The sequence below is a fragment of the Heterodontus francisci genome, chromosome 5, assembly GCF_036365525.1.
Source record: "Heterodontus francisci isolate sHetFra1 chromosome 5, sHetFra1.hap1, whole genome shotgun sequence".
NCBI lineage: Eukaryota > Metazoa > Chordata > Chondrichthyes > Heterodontiformes > Heterodontidae > Heterodontus > Heterodontus francisci.
The window spans coordinates 59542675-59567876 of NC_090375.1; the positions used below are offsets into that span (position 1 = coordinate 59542675).

At 45.8% G+C, this 25202-nt stretch overlaps 1 protein-coding gene across 1 annotated transcript in view; it reads right to left on the bottom strand.

The window, feature by feature from the left end:
- zgc:162816 (uncharacterized protein LOC571260 homolog) overlaps positions 1–25202 on the bottom strand; it is a 108475-nt gene that overhangs the window by 7242 nt on the left and 76031 nt on the right. The window contains 5 exon segments of the mRNA XM_068030812.1: positions 3786–3797; positions 9985–10019; positions 12660–12697; positions 23026–23041; positions 24360–24368. Coding sequence (XP_067886913.1) covers positions 3786–3797; positions 9985–10019; positions 12660–12697; positions 23026–23041; positions 24360–24368 — 110 coding nt within the window.

Consider the following 25202-nt stretch of genomic DNA (forward strand, 5'->3'; position numbering starts at 1 on the left):
AAATAGCAGGGGATTGAACTGCAGACAAAAGTCTGAGAAGCCCTGGACCCAGAACAATGGCTTGCTCTAAGTAATTGAATTACCTAGGATTGCTTCATGAGCATGGCAGCCAAGGCCATCCTGACACATTGAAATTGAAAGAGCAAACCCCTCCAAGTGTAAATATTGGCATCCTGGAACCTGTGGAGCTAATTCTGAACCTTGTACCTCATTTAAAAACAAAGGGGATTGAGTGAACCGTCTGTCCATCTCTGCAAATACAGGAGTTTTGTTACACTCACAGAAGACAAGGAGAAACTGAGACTGCAGCAGCAGAGAAAACTGCATGCTTCCCTTTCTCTCTCTCTACCCCCCCCCACCCCCCCGCAGAAAACATCAAGTTTGAAAACCATCTGCGACTGTGGACCCTCCAAGCCAACACACTGCAACAGCCGTAGACCAGGGGAAGAGAACCAATTACAATTCTGCCTTTAAGAAAGCAAAGCAGGCCAACCACAAAATGCTCTTTGACCAGCGAGGACATCAAAAATACAGTTTCAGCTGGAGGACTACTGGATCATCCACTTCACAGACTATGTATTTAAGTTCCATTTATTCTGGACTTTAATCCAACCACCAAATCTATTTTTCCCTCTGTACTCTATTTGTGCGTGATACTCGTGTGAATGTGCGTGTGAATGTGTAGCGTATTATTTTTAGTATTTTTAAGTCGGGGTTAGATTGTTAAGTATAATAAACTTACCTCTTTCTTGTTTAAACTCAAGAAAACCTGTCCGTTTGGTTCTTTCACAATCACAGTAAAAGTAAAAGGCAAAACACTCACAGAGGTGGTAAGCACAACCATTGTTTTAAAAGAAGCAGATCCTGTTGTGGTCAAACGAGAGAGAGGGCAAGCGGGGAGCCTGAGACCCCCTCCTCACCTGGCCATAGCAGTGTGATTGTCTAGGTGAATGTGTGTATGTGAGGGTGAATGTGTGTGTGAGTGAGTGAGTGTGTGTGTACGTGAATGTGAGTGTGTAAGTGAACGGGTGTGTGTGAATTTGTACGTGAATGTGTGAGTGTGTAGGTGAGTGCGTAGGTAAATGTGTGAGTATGTATGTGTGTGTATGTGTGTGTGTGTAGGTGAATGTGAGTGTTTAGGTGAATGTGTGAGTGTGTATGTGTGTGAGTGTGTAAGTGAATGTGTGTGTGTAGGTGAGTGTGTGAGTGTGTATTTGTGTGTGTGTAGGTGAATGTGTGTGTGTGTAGGTGAATGTGAGTGTGTATGTATGTGAGTGTGTAGCTGAATGTGTGAGTGTGTATGTGTGTGAGTGTGTAGGTGAATGTGTGAGTGTGTAGGTGAATGTGCATGTGTAGGTGAGTGTGTAGGTGAATGTGTGTGTGTGTAGGTGAATGTGTGAGTGTGCAGATGAATGTGCCTGTGTGTAGGTGAGTGTGTAGGTGAATATGTGTGTGTGTAGGTGAATGTGTGAGTGTGCAGATGAATGTGCCTGTGTGTAGGTGAGTGTGTAGGTGAATATGTGTGTGTGTAGGTGAATGTGTGAGTGTGCAGATGAATGTGCCTGTGTGTAGGTGAGTGTGTAGGTGAATATGTGTGTGTGTGTGTGTAGGTGAATGTGAATGTGTGCAGGTGTGTAGGTGAATATGTGTGAGTGCATCAGGGAAGATCAGGGATGCATAATAAGATCAGACCTGACTGTGATGCCTCATCAACAGGGTAAGGCAATAGTGCCATGGGAACCCATCTGCAACACTAATCACAACTTCAGGAAAGGAAGAGAGAAAAGTAAATCACTAAGTGCTGATGTTCCAATGCTTCTTCCTCCAACTACCCCTCCCCCACTGCACTAAACAGACCAGAAGCTTCTATGACCCAGATCACTGCCAACTCAGAGAAAATTAAAAAAATCTGTCTGATCTGCAGAACTAATAACATGGAGCTATGCAATACAATTCCAAACAAAGAATGCTAGTCCTAATCTAGTAACCTATGTATCAAGGATCCCCAAGGCCTGGGTGGCGAGTGTTTGCAGCCTTGTTTCGAGTGAGAGGACTAATGACATTGGGGTGGGAGGGAGGTTCTTGAGTTTAAACGTATTTGTGGTTTCTCACACAGGATTGTGATAGTCAGCACAATCTGACAGGACACCATTGATTAGTTAATGGATGTTTGAAGGACTTTCTTCCCCTCTCTGCAATTCTCAGTAACCACTCCCAGCCCCCAGGACCAAACTGCACTCAAATTCAGCTTGCAAGTCATCTTGGACAGTCGCGCAAAACATGTGATAGTGACTCAGCAGCCATTTTACACTCGCCCAATTTTCTTTACCATTGGAAAAGAACAGTTAACAGGCACATTGCGAGACTTGCTGCCAATTCACCCAAGACAACTTTCACCCTCTAATGGTTCACTAATATGGCTGCGGTAAAACAACAACTTGTAATTATATAGTGCCTTTGCACATGGCTCAAAGTGCTTCACAGCCAGTGAGTTACTTTTTCATATGAGGAAGGATGAACAAAAGCTTGAGCAAAGAGGTAGGTTTTAAGGAGGGTCTTAAAGGAGGACAATACAGTGGCGAGTTAAGTTAGCGAGGGAATTCCAGAGAGTGGGGCCTAGGCGACTGAAGGCATGACCGCCAGTGCTGGGGTGAAGAAGGAGGAGAATGCACAAACAGCTGGAATCAGACAATCTGTGTGTTGGTGTTAGGGGTGTAGGGGTGGTTTTGCAGGGCTGGAGAAGGTTAACTAGAGAGGGGGAAGGTCAGGAAGAGAGTTAAACACAAGTATGAGAGTTGTTAATTTGAGGCACTGGGGGAGCAGGATGCAATAGCAACGACAGTGGACATACTACAGAGATGAAAGTAGGCAATCTTTGTAATGGAGAGAATATGGGCTGGGAAGATCAGCTAGGGTGCTGAGGTTGAGACAGTCTAGTTCAACCTGAGACAGTGGCCAGGAAGGGGAATGGAATCAGTGAGGGTCCATAGTTTGTGACAGGTGCCAAAGATGATGGCTTAAGTTTTCCTCATATTTAACCAAAATTAATTGCGACTTATCCAGGACTGGATGTCGGACAGGCGGTCTGGCAACATGGAAACAGTGGTGGGGTTGAGACAGATGTTGGAGAGGTAGAGCTGGGTCTTGCCAGAGTATAAGTGGAAAGTGACCCCATTACTGCCGATGAATCCCCAAGGGGTGGCATGTAAGGTAAGAGGATGGGTAAGAGGAAGGGTCAAGGAAAGATCCTTGGGAAATTCCCAAGGAAGTGGTGCAGATGGAAAAACAAGCCATTATGCATGAGGCTCTAGCTACAATCAGATAAGTAAATATGGAATTAAGTGAGGGCAATCCCAAGGAGCTGGTCATTACAGGAGAGGGATTGGAGGAGGATGGTGTGGTCGACTATGTCATAGGCTACAGAGGTTGAAGAGGGGGAGAGATAATCACAGTCATGAGAATATTGTTAGGAATTTAGGAACATAGGAGCAGGTATAGGCCATCCAACCCATCGAACCTGCCCCGCCATTCAAGACGATCATGGCTGATCATCCACTTCAATGCCTTTTTCCCACACTATCCTTATATCCCCTTATATCATTGGTATTTAGAAATCTGTCAATCTCTGCTTTAAACATACTCAATGATTGAGCTTCCACAACCCTCAGGGGTAGAGAATTCCAAAGATTCACAACCCTCTGAGTAAAGAAATTTCTCCTCATCTCTTCCCTAAGTGGCTTCCCCCTTATTTTGAAATTGTGTTCCCTGGTTCTAGACTCCCCAACCAGGAAAAACATCTTAGCTGCATCTACCCTATCTATCCCTTTAAGTATTTTGTAGATTTCAATGAGATCACCTCCCATTCTTCGAAATGCTAGAGAATACAGGCATAGGACAGTCCTGCCATTCTGGGAACAAGTCAGGTGAACCTTCGTTGCACTCCCTCTGTGGCAATAATATCTTTCCTAAGGTAAGGGGACTAAAACTGCACACGGTACTCCTGATGCGGTCTAACCAAAGCTCTATACAATTGAAGTAATTGTTAGGTAAAATGACTGGATAATCCATTTTAGTGATGTTGTTTGAGAGATAAATGTTGGCCAGGAGACCAGAGGAACTCCATGCTCATCTATGAATAACGCCATGGGATCTTTTATTTCCATCTGAATTAGTTAACATCTCATCTGAAAGACGGAGCAAATGTCCCAGGACACCTTATGTAGGCTTAATCGACATTGAGCAGTAGTAGGAGGTTTAAGGAAGGCAAGATTGGGGAGGCGGGTTTTGAGAAGACTTTCAAAAGGAGGGAAAGTGGTTTACACAGGAAGTTCCAGAATGTGGACAGCACAGTCAGTTCTTCTGCCAGATCCTGACAATTGTTATTTCTCTTTCCCACCCAGTTTCCCAGTACTGACCTGAAATTGAATCACAGGGGGATACAAATCTACAAACACAGAAAGACTCTGGTACCTGGTTCAAGTTGCCATTTTTCAGGTGTGAACCAGCATAGCAAATGTCAGCAGGCTATTTGACCATTTACAGCCAAGCCTGTTCCTGTTCCAACCCAACACCCATGCATGCACACACTTTACAGCAGTGTGCACTGGATTGCAGTCAGAAGCAGGAACCATTGCTAATTTTTCCCTTCCTATTAAGGGAGTACTGAGGAGTTTGTATTCAATCCTTTCCATTCATTCCTATTGTACCAAATTCTAATGGAATAAGGTCCTCAATTCACTCCCATTGTGTCAAATCCCAACGCACCAAACTACTTTCCATTGACTCCAGTCAGAAAGAATTCCAACAGTCGAAACCACTTCCCATTCATGAGAAAGGTTTGGAATCCCAATGGTCCAAATTGCTTTTCATTCACTTTCAGTGAATAAAATCTCAACGGAGCAAACCCCTTTGCCATTCACTTGCACTGTAGAATCCCAATGGTCCAAACAACAACTTATATTTATAGAATTCGATTGCGTAATGCCCATATCTTCAGCACTATGGGCGTCGTTTCACGTCCAAAGTGGTGTCTGCGCTGCGTGCATAAATTTCTGGTGTAGCTCAGGCTGGAAGCCTATTTGGTGATGTTGTTCATGCAGGTTCTGGGACTATGCACTGAAAGTATGCAGAGTAGGCAGACAGTGACATCATTCAGCGGGTAATGCTGATTTGATGCCAGTGATGCCATTTTTGACCTGAACGCTCCAACTAATGCCCTCTCTTAACCTCACACAACTGAACATGCATTCAGCAGCAGAAAAGGGATGATCAACCACTTTCGGGTTACTGCTGGTTGATTTCTACTGCTTGCTGTTGAGTTAGTGGAAGCGCTTGAGGGCTTGCATTGTTACTTAAAGTTGGTAAAGTCTATAGGTTGTGGTGTGGCACGTGGTGAAGGCCTTCGTTCTCACTTTACTCACACCACCTGCTCCCAGTCATGGATGCTATAATTTCAATCTTCCTTAGTCTGCAGCATGAGCAGAGGCAACACAGAGTATGACAAGCTGCTCAGAAAGGGAGGAGAAGGACAGAGAGAAGGACTCTCAGCAGGAGGCCATATCCATCCAGGGTCTTCTCCACCTCAACCTAAGCCAGGAACAGTGTGTGCGACATTTCCGTTTCACTATTGAAATCTGCCACCTCATGCAGGAAGACCCGCAGCCTCTGAGCAGGACGAGGAAGGCATTGTTAGCAGCTGTAAAGGTGACCCTGGCCACAAGCTTCTTGGCATCAGGCTCCTTTTAGGTTGGAGCAGAGGATACCTCCAACATCTTGCAGTTCGCCATCCACTGTTGTATAAAGGAGGTGACTGATGCAGTGTATGCAAAAAGAGGGGAATACATTTCATTCTCTCATTCCAGAGAAAAGTAGAAGGAATGTGCATGTGGCTTCACCAGGATAGCGGGCTTCCCCATGGTGAGGGTTTCACTGAATGCACACTCTCTGCTTTGCAGGCGCCACATCTGAATTCAGAAATGTACTGCAAGTTCAAAGGGTTACACTCCCTGAATGTACAGCTGAATGTACAGCTAGTATGCAATCACACTTCAAGCATCAAGCACATCAATGCCTGCAGCAGCTATCCTGGCAGCTGTCATTACTTTAATTATCTAAATATAGATGGGATAGTAGTAGTGTAAAGGGCAGAGAGGGGCAAGAGTTCCTAGAGTGTGTTCAGGAGAATTTTCTACAGCAGTATGTTTACAGTCCAACGGGAAAGGAGGCACTGCTAGACCTGGTTCTTGGGAACAAGGTCGGCCAAGTGGATCAAGTGTCAGTAGGGGAACAATTAGAGGACAGTGATCATGATATCATAAGGTTTAGATTGGCTATGGAAAAGAACAAGGAGCAATCCAGAGTAAGAATAATGAACTGGGGGAAAGCCAACTTCAACAGATTAACACTCCAGTGCAGTAATGAGGGAGCACCGCACTGTCGGATGCGACGCTAAACTGAGGCCCCATCTCCTTGCTCAGGTGGATGTAAAAGATCCCATGGCATCATTTTGGGCGGCACAGTGGCACAGTGGTTAGCACCGCAGCCTCAGAGCTCCAGGGACCCGGGTTCGATTCTGGGTACTGCCTGTGTGGAGTTTGCAAGTTCTCCCTGTGACTGCATGGGTTTTCGCCGGGTGCTCCGGTTTCCTCCCACAGCCAAAGACTTGCAGGTGATAGGTCAATTGGCCATTGTAAATTGCCCCTAGTGTAGGTAGGTGGTAGGGAATATGGGATTACTGTAGGGTTAGTATAAATGGGTGGTTGTTGGTCGGCACAGACTCGGTGGGCCGAAGGGCCTGTTTCAGTGCTATATCTCTAAATAAATAAACAGGGTAAGAATGGATCCGCACCAGATAAATTGGAATCAAAGGTTGGCGGGAAAATGGTAACTAAACAATGGGCTGCATTTAAAGAAGAGATAGTTCGGACACAGTCAAGGTATATTCCCATGAAGGGGAAAGGTAGGGCAAACAAATCCACAGCTCCTTGGATAATGATAGAGTTTAAAATGAAGAAGAAAAAGTGTGCTTATGATGGATGACAGGTGGCTAATACAACCAAGAACCAGACTGAATATAGAAGGTTCAGAAGGGAAGTGAAAAAGAAAATAAAGGAAGCAAAGGCAGTGTATGAAAAGAGACTGGCATCTAATATGAAAGAGAATCCAAAAGTCTTCTATAGGCATATTAATAGTAAAAGGGTGGTAAAAGGAGGAGTATGACGATTAGGGACCAAAAAGGGGATTTACGAATGGAGGCAGGGAGCATGGCTGAGGTATTAAATGAAAACTTTGCATCGGTCTTTACCAAGGAAGATGCTGCACAGGTCGTGGTGAAAGGGGAGGAAATTCAGACACTTGAAGGGTTTAAAATTGATAAGGATGAGGTATTGGATAGGCTAGCTGTACTTGAAGTTGATAAGGCACCAGGAGTGGTGCCATAGGACTGGAGAATTGCAAATGTTACACCCTTGTTCCAAAAAGCCTCTAAAGATAAGCCCAGCAACTACAGGTCAGTCAGTTTAACCTCAGTGGGGAAGCTTCCAGAAATGATAACTCGGGACAAAATTGCGCAAATGTGGGTTAATAAGGGAAAGCCAGCATAGATTTGTGAAGGGCAAATTATGTTTAACTAACTTGATGGAGTTTTTTGATGAGGTAGCAGAGAAGGTTAATCAGGGTAATGCTGTTGATGTGGTGTACATGGACTTCCAAAAAGCATTTGATAACGTGCTGCACAACAGACTTGTGAGCAAAGTTATAGCTCATGGAATAAAAGGGACAGTAGCAACATGGATATGAAATTGGCTGAGTGACGGGAAACAGAGAGTAGTGGTTAATGGATGCTTTTCGGACTGGAGGAAGGTTTGTAGTGGAGTTCCCCAAGGGTCGCTGTTCAGACCTTTGGCGTTCCTGATATATGTTAATGACCTAGACCTTGGTGTACAGGGCAAAATTTCAAAATTTGCAGATGATATGAAATTTGGAAACATTGTGAACTGTGAGGAGGATAGTGTAGAACTTCAAAAGGACATAGACAGGCTGGTGGAATGGGTGGACAAGTGGCAAATGAAATTTAATGCAGAAAAGTGTGCAGTGATTCATTACGGTAGGAAGAATGCAGAGAGACAATGTAAAATAAAGGGTGAAATTCTAAAGGGGGTGCAGGAGCAGAGGGACCTGGGGGTACATGTGCATAAGTCATTGAAGGTGGCAGGAGAGGTTGAGAGAGCGTTTGATAAAGCATACATCATCCTTAGCTTTATTAATAGAGGCATAGAATACAAAAGCAAGGAAGTTATGTTATACTTGTATAGAACACTAGTTCAGCCTCAACTGGAGTATTGTGTCCAGTTCTGGGTGCAACACTTTAGGAAAGATGTGAAGGCATTAGAGAGAATGCAGAAAAGTGCAGAAAAGAAGTTAAAGATTGCATTAAATCAAAGGAAGTGGCTTATAAGAATGCCATAAAAAGTGGTAAGCCTGAGGATTAGGAGCAATTTAGAACCCAGCAAAGGATGAGCAACAAACTGATAAAGAAAGGGAAAAGAGAATTTTTTTTAATTCATTCATGGGATGTGGGTGTCGCTGGCTAGGTCAGCATTTATTGCCCATCCCTAATTGCCCTTGAGAAGGTGGTGGTGGACTGCCTTTTTGAACCGCTGCAGTCCATGTGAGGTAGGTACTCCCACAGTGCTGTTAGGAAGGGAGTTCCAGGATTTTAACCCAGCGACAGTGAACGAACAGTGATATAGTTCCAAGTCAGGATGGTGTGTGACTTGGAGGGGAACTTGCAGGTGGTGGAGTTCCCATGCATTTGCTGTCCTTGTCCTTCTAGTTGGTAGAGGTCGCAGGTTTGCAAGCTGCTGTCTAAGGAGTCTTGGCGCATTGCTGCAGTGCATCTTGTAGATGGTACACACTGCTGCCACTGTGCGTCAGTGGTGGAGGCAGTGAATATTTGTAGATGGGGGCCTATCAAGCAGGCTGCTTTGTCCTGGATGGTGTCGAGCTTCTTGAGTGTTGTTGGAGCTGCACCCATCCAGACAAATGGAGAGTATTCCATCACACTCCTGACTTGTGCCTTGTAGATGGTGGACAGGCTTTGGGGAGTCAGGAGGTGAGTTACTCGCCGCAGGATTCCTAGCCTCTGACTTGCTCTTGTAGCCACGGTATTAATATGGAAACTCCAGTTCAGTTTCTGCTCAATGGTAGCCCCTAGGATGTTGATAGTGGGGGATTCAGCGATGGTAATGCCATTGAATGTCAAAGGGAAATGGTTAGATTCTCTCTTGTTGGAGATGGTCATTGCCTGGCACTTGTGTGGAACGAATGTTACTTGCCACTTATGAGCACAAGCCTGGATATTGTCCAGATCTTGCTGCATTTCTACACAAACTGCTTTAGTATCTGAGGAGTCACGAATGGTGCTGAACATTGTGCAATCATCAGCGAACATCCCCACTTCTGATCTTATGATTGAAGGAAGGTCATTGATGAAGCAGCTGAAGATGTTTGGGCCGAGGGCACTACCCCGAGGAACTCCTGCCCCATCTTCCTTTGCGCTAGGTATGACTCCAACCAGCGAAGAGTTTTCCCTATGATTCCCATTGACTTCAGTTTTGCTAGGGCTCCGAGATGCCATACTCAGTCAAATGCTGCCTTGATGTCAAGGGCAGGCACTCTCACCTCACCTCTTGAGTTAAGCTCTTTTGTCCATGTTTGAACCAAGGCTGTAATGTGGTCAGGAGCTGCGTGGCCCTGGCGGAACCTAAACTGAGCATCAGTGAGCAGGTTATTGCTAAGCAAGTGCTGCTTGATTGCACTGTCGATGACACCTTCCATCACTTTACTGATGATTGAGAGTACATTGAAGGGGCGGTAATTGGCCGGGTTGAACTTATCCTGCATTTTGTGTACAGGACATACCTGGGCAATTTTCCACATTGCCAGGTAGATGCCAGTGTTGTAACTGTAGTGCTGGGCTTCCACATCATAGAGGATGGAGATACTTGTGGAGCCTCCTCCTCCTGTCAGTTGTTAATTGTCTACCACCACTCACGACTGGTTGTGGCAGGACTGCAGAGCTTAGATCTGATCTGATGTGGGATCGTTTAGCCCTGTAATGGGCCCACATTTGTCCTAGCTAATCTATTCCTTTTCACATACCTAAAGAAGCATTTAAAGTCCGCCTTTATGTTCCTCGCTATCTTGCACTGATATTCTCTTTGCATATCAGTGCACTGGACAAGGCTGATATCAAAGAAACAACTGAAGGCACTGGATATTGCAAAGGCTCTGGGCCCTGACAACATTCCGGCAATAGTACTGAAGACTTGTGCTCCAGAACTTGCTGCGCCCCTAGCAAAGCTGTTCCAGTACAGCTACAACACTGGCATCTAGTGACCCAGCAATGTGGAAAATTGCCCAGATATGTCCTGTACACAAAAAGCAGGACAAATCCAACCGGGCCAGTTACTGCCCTATCAGTCTCCTCTCGATCATCAGCAAAGTGATGGAAGGGGTCGTCAACAGTGCTATCAAGCAGCACTTGCTCAGCAATAACCTGTTCACTGATGCTCAGTTTGGGTTCTGCCAGGGCCACTCAGCTCCTGACCTCATTACAGCCTTGGTCCAAACATGGACAAAAGAGCTGAACTGCAGAGGTGACAACAAGGCAGCATTTGACTGAGTATGGCATCAAGGAGCCCTACCAAAACTGGAGTCAATGGGAATCAGGGGCAAAACTCTCCATTGGTTGGAGTCACACCTAGCACAAATGAAGGTGGTTGTGGTTGTCGGAGGCCAATTATCTCAGTCCCAGGACATTACTGCAGGAGTTCCTCAGGGTAGTGTCCTAGGCTCAACAATCTTCAGTTGCTTCATCAATGACCTTCCCGCCATCATAAAGTCAGAAATGGGGATGTTCGCTGATGATTGCACAATGTTCAGCACCATTCGCGACTCCTCAGATAATGACACAGCGCATGTCCATGTGCAGCAAGTCCTGGACAACATCCAGACTTGGGCTGATAAGTGGCAAGTAACATTCGCGCCACACAAGTGCCAGACAATGACCATCTCCAACAAGAGAGAATCTAACCATCTCCCCTTGATGTTCAATGGCACTACAATCATTGAATCCCCCACTATCAACATCCTGGAGATCACCATTGATCAGAAACTGAACTGGACCAGCCAGTAGGCTACAAGAGCGGGTCAGAGGCTGGGAATTCTGCGGCGAGTAACCCACCTCCTGTCTCCCCAATGCCTGTCCACCATCTACAAGGCACAAGTCAGGAGTGTGATGGCATATTCTCCACTTGCCTAGATGAGTGCAGCTCCAACAACACTGAAGAAGCATCCCACTTGATTGGCACCCCATCTACCACCTTCAACATTCACTTCCTCCACGACAGATGCACAGAGGCACGAGTGTGTACCAGCTACAAGATGCACTGCAGTAACTCCGCTCCTTCGACTGCGCCTTCCAAAACCACAACCTCTACCATCTAGATGGACAAGGGCAGCAGATGCATGGGAATACTACTACCTGCAAGTTTCCCTCCAAGCCACACACCATCCTGACTTGAAATTATATCGCCGTTCCTTCACTGTTTTTGGGTCAAGATCCTGGAACTCCCTTGCTAAAAGCACTGTGGGTGTACCCACACTACAAGGACTGCAGCGGTTCAAGAAGGCAGCTCACCGCCACCTACTCAAGGGCAATTAGGGATGGGCAATAAATGCTGGCATATCCAGTGATGCCCACATCTCCTGAATGAATAAAAAAAGATGGAGACAGGAGAATATATAGTGGAGTACAGGAAATTGGGGGAGAAACTAAACAATTACTTTGTGTCTGTCTTCACAGAAGGAGATACAGAAAATCTCTCAGAAATACTGGGCAACCACAGGACTTTAGAAATTGAGGAACTGAAAGAAATTAGTATTAGTAAAGAGTTAGTACTTGAAAAGTTAACTGGATTGATAGTTGATAAATCCCCTGGACCAGATGAGCTACACCCCAGAGTGTTGAAGGAGGTGGCTATAGAGATCGTGGATGCATTGTCGGAATAAATGGGTCATTCTCAGGATAGCAGTCTGTTACTAGTGGGGTACTGCACTGATCAGTGCTAGGGCCACAGCTGTTCACAATCTATATAAATGATTTGGATGTGTGGTCCAATTGTAATATTTCCAAATTTGCTGATGACACAAAACTAGGTGAGAATGTAAATTGTGAAGAAAATGCAAGGAGGCTTCAAGCGGACTTGAGCAGGCTAAGTCAATAGGCAAGAACATGGCAGCTGGAATATAATGTGAATAAGTGTGAAGTTATCCACTTTGGTAGAAAAAACAGAAAGACAGATTATTTCTATAAATGGTGAGAGGTTGGGAAGTGTTGGTGTCCAAAGGGACTTCTGTGTCCTTGTTCATGAGTCACTAAAAGCTAGCATGCACGTGCAGCATGCAATTAGGAGTATTGTGTACAGTTTTCGTCTTCTCATCTAAGGAAGGATATACTTGCCATAGAGGGAGTGAAACAGAGCTTCACTGGACATATCCTTGGGGTGGCAGGATTGTCTTATGAGGAGAGATTGAGGAAACTGGGCCTGTGTTCTCTAGAGTTCCAAAGAATGAAAGGTGATCGCATTAAAACTTACAAATTTCTTACAGGGTGGATGTAGGTGGGATGTTTCCCCTGGCTGGTGAGTCTAGAACCAGGGGACATAATCTCAGAATAAGGGGCAGGCCATTTAAGACTGAGATGAGGAGGAATTTCTTCACTCAGAGGGTGGTGAATCTTTGGAATTCTCTACCCCAGAGGGCTGTGGAATCTCAATCACTGAGCATGGTCAAGACAGGAATCGACAGGAAGTAACAAGGAGAATTGATGAGGGTAATGCAATAGATGTGGTCTACATAGATTTTAGTAAGGCATTTGACAAGGTCCCACATGGCAGACTGGTCAGTAAAATGAAAGCCCATAGGATACAAGGAATGTGGCAGGTTGGATCCAAAATTGGCTCGGTGACAGGAAACAAAGGGTAGTAGTCAACGGATGTTTTTGCGAATGGAAAGCAGTTTCCAGTGGCGTTCGATGGGCTCAGTGTTGGGTTCCTTACTGTTTGTGGTATATATTAATGATTTGGACTTAAATGTGAGAGGCATAATTGGAAAATTTGCTGATGACATAAACATTGGCCATGTAGTTGATAGTGAACAGGATAGCTGTAGACTCCAGAATGATATCAATGGTTTGGTCGAGTGGGCGGAAAAGTGGCAACTGGAATTCAGTCCAGAGGAGTTTGAGGTAATGCATTTGGGGAGGGCAAACAAAGCGAGGGACTACACAATAAATGGGAGGATATTGAGAGGGATAGAAGAAGTGAGAGAGACCTTGGACTGCATGTCCACAGGTCCCTGAAGGTGGCAGGACAGATAGATAGAGTGGTGAAGAAGACATATGGAATGCTTTCCTTTATTGGCCGAGATATGGAATACAAAAGCAGGATGTAATGCTGGAACTGTGTAAAATGCTGGTTAGGCCACAGCTGGAGTATTGCATACAGTTCTGGTCACCACATTACAGGAAGGACATAATTGCACTGGAGAGAGTACAGAGGAGATCTACAAGAATGTTGTCAGGGCTTGAAAGTTGCAGCTATGAGGAAAGATTGGATAGGCTAGGGTTGTTTTCCTTAGAACAGAGGAGACTGAGGAGTGACTTAATTGAGGTGTACAAAATTATGAGGGGCCTAGATAGAGTAGACAGGAAGGAACTGTTTCCCCTAGCAGAGAGGTCAATTACCAGTGGGCGCAGATTTAAGGTGATTGGTAGAAGGATTAGAGGGGGCATGAGGAAAAACTTTTTCACCCAGAGGGTGGTGGGTGTCTGGAATTCACTGCCAGGAATGGTGGAGGAGGCAGAAATCCTCAATTCTTTTAAAAGATACCTGGACATGCAGCTGAAGTGCTGTAACCTGCAAGGCTACAGACTAGGTGCTGGAAAGTGGGATTAGCTTGGTGGCTAGTTTTTTCAGCTGGCGCGGACATGATGGGCTGAATGGCCTCCTTCTGTGCCATAATGTTTCTATGGTTCTGTGATAGACTTCAGGATACTAATGACATCAAAGGATATGTGGATAGCGCGGGAAAGTGGTGTTGAGGTAGATGATCAGCCATGATCTAACTGAATGGCAGAGCAGGCTCAACAGGTTGAATGGCCTACTCCTGATCCTATGTTCTTACAAAAGATTCATGAGAATGGTTCCAGAGATGAGGGAATTCTGTTACGTTGATAGATTAGAGAAATTGGGACTGTTTTCCTTGGAGAAGAGAAGGTTGAGAAGAGATTTGATAGAGGTATTCAAAATCATGAGGGGTTTGGACAGAGTAGATTGGGAAAAACTGTTCCCATTAGTGGAAGGTTTGAACAAGAGGGCACAGATTTAAGGTAATTGGCGAAAGAAGCAATGGTGACATGAGGAAAACTCTTTCACACAGCAAGTGGCTAGGATCTGGAATGCACTGCCTGAGAGTGTGGTGGAGACAGGTTCAATTGGGGCATTCAAGAGGGAATTGGCTTGTTAACTGAAAAGGAAGAATGTGCAGGTCTACGGGGAGAAGGTGGGAGAGTGGCACTAGGTAAATTGCTCTTTCAAAGAGCCAGCACAGACACAACAGACCAAAGTGCCTCCTTCTGTGCTGTAATGATTCTGTGATTCTATGATGGCTTTATTCTGTGCAATCAGCATTTGAGCCACCATAAGTAACCAGAAGTGACTACTGGACGACGAGAGCTATTCACTGACCACCTGGTCATGTCTCTGGTGCGCAACTCACGGACATTTGGGCAGCATGTATATAACGAAAGTCATGCTGTCACAAGAAATATCATCGAGCAGACCACTGGGGTGCTTAATCAACATTTACTCTGCCTGGACTGCTCTGGAGGAGCCCTGAAGTACTCCCCAGAGCATGTGTCACAAATTGTCATGCTCGGCTGCATCTTGCATAACCTTGCCACCAGGTAGACAGCAAACAGCTGAGGAGGAGGAGGAAGAAGAAGAAGAGGAGGACAAAGAGGAGGATGAAGGCAGGAAGTAGCCAAAACATCCCCTCTCTCTCCAAGCTGTCTGTTATCGGCTCATCCAACCACGGTACCAGTGAACTCAAACTCAATTTCCTATTCAACAAAAGTCCCACACCTTACCATCCCTCTGTTACTGACCATCACAGCGTCCTCTTGGCCATGATGCTGAAATGAAGGCCACCACAAAGCCAACATTCCAAAACAACTTTATCAAACACACAATCCAATATTCCATACAAAAATCAATTAATCAACCTTGTGCGATCCCTTAGTGTTTGTCTTCTGTGTGCCTTTGGTTGGCATAGTGCTCCTACACAGTGGTAGCAGCATATTTGGTGGAAGGCTACTGACTTGCAGTGGAGGAAGATGCAGATGGCCTTGCAGGATGACCTTGCACAGCTGTGGCTCTGTCTCTAGAACGCCTGGCTTTGGATTGCCCTTCATCAGCATGGGTGGCAGCAGTCTGGGCTGGCTGGCTGACAGGAAACAGCAAGGGCACTGGTGGAGTGGAAGTAGTGGGAGCACGAATGCTGTAATTCCAAGAAAACAGCAGGTTCATATTCCACTGAGCCATTGTTACTCCGCTGAGGTGGTGCCTCAGCAATTCTAGTAATTTGCTGGAACATCTGTGAGACCCTGCAAATCCCTTTGAGTACTGGCATCCGCAGCCACAGTCTGACCGTGTATAGCAACAAGCTGAGCTTGCACAAATTCAGTCTGAGCTTCCACAGTTGCATTCAGACGTTGTGTGGTTTCTACTTGTGTTGATAGAAGCTGAGATATCAGGCATCAGATGCTGCAGCATCATGGTTGGGTCTGCAAGTGTTCTCATGGAGTGAGCTACCACTTCCACCCCAGATGTGCTCCCAGTGCTGTGCAAAACCCTGTGCAAGCTTGGGGCTGGACTCCTCCATGCTCCTGGACAGTGGCCACAGGCTTTTTGGCAGGCTTGCCAATGTACCCAGCATCTCTATTTGCATATCCACCAGTCTTTTAGTGTACGCCACCTGAACTGAGTTCTTACCTGAGTTCTCTGCAGCAGCGCTCATTTGTGATCTTGCCGTCTGGTGAGCTGGCACCTTCCCCCCTGCCCTGGCTGCAGCCCACTCATGCCCGTTGTCTCATCACAAGCAGATCTTCCCCTATACTATCCTCTAAAATACACACAGTGTCAGTATCTGAACTGCTGGCTGTGAGAGTCAGAATGAGTGAAGGTGTTTCTTCATCAATAGTTTCTTTTTCCTCTATCACTTCTTGCTCCTGTACCACTGCCTTTCAGGGTTGCAGTTCTTGGGTATCTGAAAGGAGAAAGACACAAGGGTTGTGGTGAGGGGGACGGGAAGCAAGAGGTGCTTCCTTAAACCATCTGCAACTTGTAAATCAGAAGAGATTGTGGGATGAGAGGGAACTGGAATGTGAGAAGAAGAATTAGGTATGAGCATACCGCCACCTTCATGGTTTAAGCCCTGCCACTGGCCACAGCCTCAGTCACGCTACTCCATTGATGGTGAGCACTGTCTGTACTGTCTCCTCAATCGGGGTACGCAGGACATGCAGCCGTGTCTGTGCCCCATCTGTTAGCTCTTGCGGCCTCCAGTTGTGCGCTTCCATGTCCTGCAAGAGATAGAAGTGTTGCAGTGAGTGTGGTGCAATCTGTTTGGATGATGTGATTGTGTCTGTTGAATAGCTAGCAGTGTGTGCAAGCTATGAGATATGGGTGTGAGACTTGCAGCAGTGTGTGAGGGTGAAGTGAAGCTATGAATGTGAGGTATGAGTCGTGATTGATAGAGATTTTTGGTAGCTGAGTGAAGTGGATATGGTGAATTGAGCAGTATGTGAGGCTAATGTGAGACAAAATAAGGGGAAAGTTTTTTTTTGAAAAAATAACCTCGTGAGTACTATTAAAGTGTTTTTTTTAAATTAGTGTACTTTATTAAGGACTTTAGATTGTAGTGGGTATTGTTTGGAGTAGAACAAGGCCCTTAGTGTAATTAGTATTTTTTAATTAAGGGAGTAACTAATTAATTTAAAAGCAATTCATGGCAGGAGAGCTCGCACCCGTGATATGCTCCTCCTGCGCAATGTGGGAAATCAGGGACCCTTCCAGTGTCTCTGATGACTATGTGTGCAGGAAGTGTATCCATCTGCAGCTACTGGCTACCCGCATTACAGAGCCGGAGCTGTGGGTGGATTCACTGTGGAGCATCTGTGATGCTGAGGACGTTGTGGATAGCACGTTTAGCGAGGTGGTCACACCACAGGTAATGAAAGGGATGGGTGACCACCAGGGGAAGTAGTAGGCGCAGGCAGGTAGTGCAGGAGTCCCCTGTGGCCATCCCCCTCTCAAAAAGATATACCGCTTTGGATGATATTGGGATGAATGGCCTCCCAGGGGAAAGCAGCAACAGCCAGGTTCGTGGCACCAAAGATGGCTCTGCTGCAAAGCAGGGGAGGAAAAGGAGTGGAAGAGCTATCGTGATAGGGGATTCTATTGTAAGGGGTACAGATAGGCGTTTCTGTGGCCGCAACTGTGACTCCAGGATGGTATGTTGCCTCCCTGGTGCGAGGGTCAAGGATGTCACGGAGCGGCAGCAAGACATTCTGAAGGGGGAGGGTGAGCAGTCAGAGGTTGTGGTACACATTGGTACCAATGACACAGGTAGAAAGAGGGATGAGGTCCTGGAACAAGAATTTAGGGAGCTAGGTAGCAGATTAAAAAGCAGGACCTCAAAGGTTGTAATCTCTGGATTACTCGCGGTGCCACATGCTAGTGAGTATAGGAATAGGAGGATAGAGCAGATGAATGCGTGGCTGAGGAGATGGTGCAGGAGGGAGGGCTTTAGTTTCCTGGATCACTGGGTCTGTTTCTGGCAAAGGTGGGACCTGTACAAGTTGGACGGGTTGCATCTGAACTGGAACGGGACCAACATCCTTGCTGGAAGGTTTGCTAGTGCTCTTGCGGGTGGGGGGGGGGGGGTGTTTAAACTAATTTGGCAGGGGGATGGGATACAGAGTGGAGGTACAGTATGGGGTGATGTCAAATATAGAAGAGAAACTAAGTCAGTCTGGAAGGCAGAGCAAATATAAACCTGTTAAGGCACAAATGAAAAATGCAAGGCTGGATTACATCTATTTTAATGCAAGGAATCTTACCAGTAAAGCAGATGAATTGAGGGCATTGATTAGCACATGGGATTATGATATTATTGCTATCACAGAGACATGGTTGAGGGAGGGGCAGAACTGGCAGCTCAATATTCCAGGGTATAGAATCTTCAGGCATGACGGGGGGGGATAAAAGAGGAGGTGGCATTGCACTGTTGATCAAGGAGTCAATTACTGCAGTAAGGAGGGATGATATCTTTGGAGGTTCCTCAAATGAGGCCATATGGGTAAAACTTAAAAACAAAAAGGGAGCAATCACTTGGCTGGGTGTGTGCTACAGGCCTCCAAACAATCAGGAAGAGATAGAGGAGCAGATATGTAGGCAAATCTCAGAGAGGTGTAAAAATAAATGGCTGATAATAGTAGGGGATTTCAACTTCCCTAATATCAACTGGGATTGTCTTAGTGCAAAAGGCTTAGAGGGGGCGGAATTCTTAAAAAGCATACAGGAGAGCTTTTTGAGCCAGTACGTAGAAAGTCCTACAAGAGAAGGGGCAGTACTGGACCTAATCCTAGGGAATGAAGCTGGACAAATGGTACAAGTTTCAGTGGGGGAGCATTTTGGGGATAGTGACCATAACTCTGTAAGATTTAAGGTAGTTATGGAAAAGGACAAAGACGGGTCGGAAATAAAGGTAATGAATTGGGTGAAGGCTGATTTCAATATGATAAAACAGGATCTAGCCAAAGTGGACTGGGAGCAGCTACTTGTCGGAAAGTCTACATCAGACCAGTGGGAGTCATTCAAAAAAGAAATAGTGAGAGTTCAGAGCCAACATGCACCCGTTAAGGTGAAGGGTAGGACCAACAAGTCCAGGGAATCCTGGATGTCCAGGGATATAGAGGATTGGATCAGGGAAAAAAAGGAGGCTTATAGCAGATTCGGAGCACTGAAAACAACGGAGGCACTAGAGGAGTATAGGAAGTGTAGGGGGGTACTTAAAAAAGTAATTAGGAGAGCGAAGAGGGGACATGAAAAAACGCTGGAGGGCAAGATAAAGGAAAACCCCAAGGCGTTTTATTATATTAAGGGCAAGAGGATAACCAGGGAAAGAGTAGGCCCATTAAGGACCAAAGTGGCAATGTGTGTGGAGTTGGAGGATATAGGTGAGGTTTTAAATGATTACTTTTCATCTATGTTCTCTATGGAGAAGGACGATGTAGGTGTAGAGATCAGGGAGGGGGATTGTGATATACTTGAACATAGTAGCATTGAAGGGAGGAGTTATTAGCTGTTTTAGCAGGCTTAAAAGTGGATAAATCCCCAGGCCCAGATGAGAGGTATCTCAGGCTGTTATGTGAGGCAAGGGAGGAGATAGCAGGGGCTCTGACATAAATTTTCAAATCCTCCCTGGCCACAGGAGAGGTACCAGAGGACTGGAGGACAGCAAATGTGGTACCATATTCAAGAAGGGTAGCAGGGATAAACCAGGTAATTACAGTCTAATATCAGTGGTTGAGAAACAATTGGAAAAAATTCTGAGGGACAGAATTTATCTCCACTTGGACAGCCCCAGTAAGTTCGCAGATGACACGAAAATTGGTGGTGTCGTAAATAGTGAGGAGGAAAGCCTTAGATTACAGGACAATATAGATGGGCTGGTAAAATGGGTGGAGCATGGCAAATGGAATTTAATCCTGAGAAGTGTGAGGTGATGCATTTTGGGAGGACTAACAAGGCAAGGGAATATACAATGGATGGTAGGACCCTAGGAAGTACAGAAGGTCAGAGACACCTTGGTGTACTTGTCCATAGATCACTGAAGGCAACAGCACAGGTAGGTAAGGTGGTTAGGAAGGCATATGGGATACTTGCCTTTATTAGCCGAGGCATAGAATATAAGAGCAGGGAGGTTATGATGGAGCTGTATAAAACACTGGTTAGGCCACAGCTGGAGTACTGTGTACAGTTCTGGTTGCCACACTTTAGGAATCTTCCAGGGATGCCTACCTTGAAGAAGTTCTGCTCTTCTCTCCGACGGAATTTTCGTTTGTCTCTTTTACCTTGTTCACCTTCATTGCTTTCTATTTCCCTCCTGGTGTTTGATAAGGTATTAGACCTCCTTTGTTATCTCTTGCCCCACCCACACCTCACTTGCTTATAACCTGTGACTTTTCTAATATTTGTCAGTTCCGAAGAAGGGTCACTGACCTGAAACGTTAACTTTGCTTCTCTTTTCACAGATGCTGCCAGACCTGCTGAGTGGTTCCAGCATTTCTTGTTTTTATTTCAGATTTCCAGCATCCGCAGTATTTTGTTTTATTTTAGTGTTTAATTCACTGCCACTTCTCTTCCAGGGATGCCTACCTTGAAGAAGTTCTGCTCTTCTCTCCGATGGGATTTTTGTTGGTCTCTTTTACCTTGTTCACCTTCATTGCTTTCTATTTCCCTCCTGGTGTTTGATAAGGTATTAGACCTCCTTTGTTATCTCTTGCCCCACCCCCACCTCACTTGCTTATAACCTGTGACTTTTCTAATATTTGTCAGTTCCGAAGAAGGGTCACTGACCCAAAACGTTAACTCTGCTTCTCTTTTCACAGATGCTGCCAGACCTGCTGGGTGGTTCCAGCATTTCTTGTTTTTATTTCAGATTTCCAGCATCCGCAGTATTTTGCTTTTATATAGGAAGGATGTGATTGCACTGGAGAGGGTGCAGAGGAGATTCACCAGGATGTTGCCATAGCATTTCAGCTATGAAGAGAGACTGAAAAGGCTAGGGTTGTTTTCCTTAGAGCAGAGAAGGCTGAGGGGGGTACATGATTGAGATATACAAAATTATGAGGGGCATTGATAAGTTAGATAGGAAGAAATTTTTTCCCTTAGCGATAAGGTCAATAATCAGGAGGCATAGATTTAAGCTAAGGGGAAGGCGGTTTAGAGGGGATTTGAGGAAACATTTTTTCACCCAGAGGGTGGTTGGAATCTAGAACGCACTGCCTTAAGTGGTGGTAGAGGCAGAAACCCTCACAACATTTAAGAAGTATTTGGATGAGCACTTGAAACGTCATCACATACAAGGCTACGGGCCATGTGCTGGAAAATGGGATTAGAATAGTTCGGTGCTTGATGGCCGGCAGAGACACGATGGGCCAAAGGGCCTGTTTCTGAGCTGTATAACTCTATGACTCTATGACTCTATGGTTCAGTTGTAAGGATATAGCATTTGAGGATGCATTCATTGACTTTGACCACTTGTGTGAGATCATTAAACTTCCTCTTGCAATGCAACCAGATCCTCAGCACTACACTGCTTGCATTGACAGTGATGGCTGTCTGCTCCCACTGTCTTTGCAAAGTTTGTCTGGACGGCCTCCTGTTCGATAGAGGACCTCTCTCTTCCTTTCCGCGTCATGCACCAAGGCCTCTAGTGCATGCTATCTGCCCTTTTGCACCGTAGTCACTCTTCTCAAAGGACACAGACTCTTCCCCAGCCACTTCCAGCATCTGCTGCAGCCAGAATGCACCTCCCCTTTAAGTAGTGCAGGCTGGCTTTAAGTGGTGCTAGCCTCAGGCAAATGTTTGCCCCCTGCTAAGGCATTTATCGCTGAGCTGCATCATTTAAATGAGCAGCCAGCTTGAAGTTTGTCTGCTGCCTGCATTGGAAAGAAGGGGTTACAGGTTATCCCACATTGCGAACCCTTCTGCTACTTACAGGGACTATTGAATTTTGCCCCTTTAGAAAAGTACAGCACAAAAGGAGGCCATTTGGCCCATTAAGTCTTTGCTGGCTCTTTCAAATAACAATCAAGTTAGTCCCACCTCCCTGCTCTTTCCCCATATCCTTGCAAATTTTTCTCCTTCAAGTTTTTATCCAATTCCCTTTTGAAGGCGACGATTGAATCTATATCCATCATCACTCCCCAAAGCCTGTCCACCATCGACAAGGCACAGTCAGGAGTGTGATGCAATACTCTCCACTTGCCTGGATGGGTGCAGCTCCAACAATACTCAAGAAGCTCGACACCATCCAGGAGAAAGCAGCCTGCTTGATTGACACCCCATCCACAAACATTCACTCCCTCCACCACCGACGCACAGTGGCAGCAGTGTGTACCATCTACAAGATGCACTGCAGTAATGCACCCAAGATTCCTTAGACAGCACCTTCCAAACCCGGGACCTTTACCAACTAGAAGGACAAGGGCAGCAAATACTTGGGAACACCACCACCTACAAGTTCCCCTCCAAGTCACACACCATCCTGACTTGGAACTATATCACTGTTCCTTCACTGTTGCTGGGTCAAAATCCTGGAACTCCCTTCCTAACAGCACTGTGGGTCTACCTACCCCAAATGGACTGCAGTGGTTCAAGAAGGCAGCTCACCACCACCTTTTCAAGGGCAATTAGGGATGGGCAATAAATGCTGGCCTGGCCAGCGACGCCCACATCCCATGAATGAATATAAAAAAAAAATATTATCAGGTAGTACATTCCAAATCCTAACCACTCGTTGCATTGAAAGGTTCTTCCTCACGTCACCTCTGGTTCTTTTGCCAATCATCATAAATCTGTGCCCTGTAATTATTGACCCTTCAACCATTGGAAACAGTTCCTCTTTACTTTCTATTTAAATCCTTCATGATTTAAAATGCTTCTATCACATCTCGTCTTAGCCTTCTCTGCTCTAAGGAGAACAACCCCAGCTTCTCCAGTGTAAACATGTAACTGTAATCCCTCATCCCTGAAACCATGCTAGTAAATCTCTTCTAAAATTTCTCCAAACCCTTCACGTCATTCCGAAAGTGTGGTGCCCAGAATTGAACACAATACTGCAGCTGGGACTGAACTAGTGTTTTATATAGGTTTAGCATAACTTCATAGAATTATGGGCCGCAAAATTCAATTCTGTTATGCTGCTGGTTTCAGTAGCCAGGAGCTACAGGAGCTAGGAGACAAAAAAAGGCAGGGGTCCACTCCCAATGATATTCAGCGTGCACCAGAAGCATATAGAGTGGGCAGATCATGATGTCAGTCAGTGTCTAATATTGATTTGGCACCCAATCTGCCATTTGGACCTCGCCAGTCTTGTTAATGCACTCTCTTAAATAAGCACTGCTGAACACTTACTGCAGTATTGGTTAAGACTTGGTTTTATAATAAACGGTTAATTTTGTTGTTCATTAAAGAAATGTGATTGGTGCGCTTTATTCTGGGGGACAAATAGAGTATCAAATTGTCTGTTTCGGTAAGGGGGAGAATTTATCGATATGCTGTGATCTGTGGAGAAGTGGGACTGAATTAACAATGCACTCCTCCCACCTCGGTCGGAACAAGGGAGTGTTGCTGGATCTTTGGAAGGAATGATGCGGATCTGAAAGCCCTCTGAGCACAACATTTGCTCCCAGTCATGGCGACTCTATAGTTGCATTCCTCTTGGGCTGCAGTATAATAAACATTTGGAGCCAAGGGTGCAGAGAGGACAAGATATTCATAGAGCCATGGTGGCAGCAGTCTGAGTGTGCATGGCAACAAGCAGAGATTTCATGATGTCAAACAGACTTCCACTGCAGAACTCATACGTTGGGTGGCTTCTGCCTGTGCTGTAATGGAAGCTGAGCCTTCGGCCATCAGATGCTGCATCACATCTGGGTCTAATGTGTTCTCATGGATTTGGCCACCATTTCCATGCTGGAAAGGATGGGCTCCAAGCTCTGTGCCAAGGTGGAACCAGACTCTTCCATGCTCCTAGACAGTGACAACTGACTGTCGGGCAGACCTGCCAAAGCACGAAACATGTCGTTGTGCATATCTATCAACTTTTCTTATACACTGTCCCATCAAAATGCTCATCTGCGACCTTGCCCTCTGTTGGGCTGGCACAGAAACTCTCCTTTCCCTCTGGCCTGGCTGCAGCCCACTTGTGCCCAATGATTCAGTACATGCTGATCCCGACTCTATACTACCCTCTAAAGTATGTGCAATGCCAGTATTTGAGCTGCTGGCAGTGAATATCAGATCAAGTGATGGTGAGGCTGCACTGGTTGGCCAGGCAGCAGGTCTTGGGTATATGAAAGCAGAAATGCAGAAGTGGAGCATTGGGGTGAGGGAAGTGGGGGTAAGGGGGTGGTGGGGTGGAAAGCAAGAGGTTTACGGTCACACCATCTGCAACTTGCACTTCATTTCAGATAGCAGACCATGGGTGAAGTGGGATTTGAGAAGATACATAAAGCAGGAGCATGCCATTATCCTTACGGGTCTCAGTGATGCCGGATTCAATTGCCTCAGCAAATGCCAGCCGATAATGTGGAGCACCGTCTCCTCCAAAGGGCTCAGGAGATGTTGGCCTGCCTGTTCCCTACCAGTTCTTTGCTACTCCCTGCAGTTATGTGTGACTTTGTCCTGCAAGACAGAGGGAAAAATATCAATGAGCGAATTGCAATGTGTTTGAGTGATGTGCCTGCCATAACTGAATAGCTGGAGGTATGTGGAAGCTGCGAGAGGTGGGTGTGAGGTTGGCAGCATTAATAAGTATGTGAGGGAGATCATCTGAACATTAGGCATGAGTCCCGATTGCTGTTGGGTGAATGATAGGGCTGTGCTGCATTGAGCAGCGTGAGATGTTGGTAGCTTGATGTGTAGAAAATGCCATTTGAAGATGCATACACTGACCTTGACACTGAACATTTTACAGCACTGCAGCCAGGTCCTCATGGCCAGACTCAGGGAAATGACCTCTGTGGCCATCTGCTTCCATTCCCTTTGGAGGGTATGCCTCAAGGGTCTCTTGGCCCCACTGTGGAACAATCACCTCTCTCCTCCTCAAAAACCCCTGCACTAAGGCCTGTAGCAGTGAATCAAAGAACCTGGGAGCCTCTGGCCTGTTGTCCATTTGCAGTCTCCTTCCTTTCCTCAAAGAATTTCTAATGGAGTTCCAGCTACTCCTGTAGCTTGAATGCACCTATCCTGTGAGAGAGGCAAGCTGCTTTTACGAATTGCAGGCTT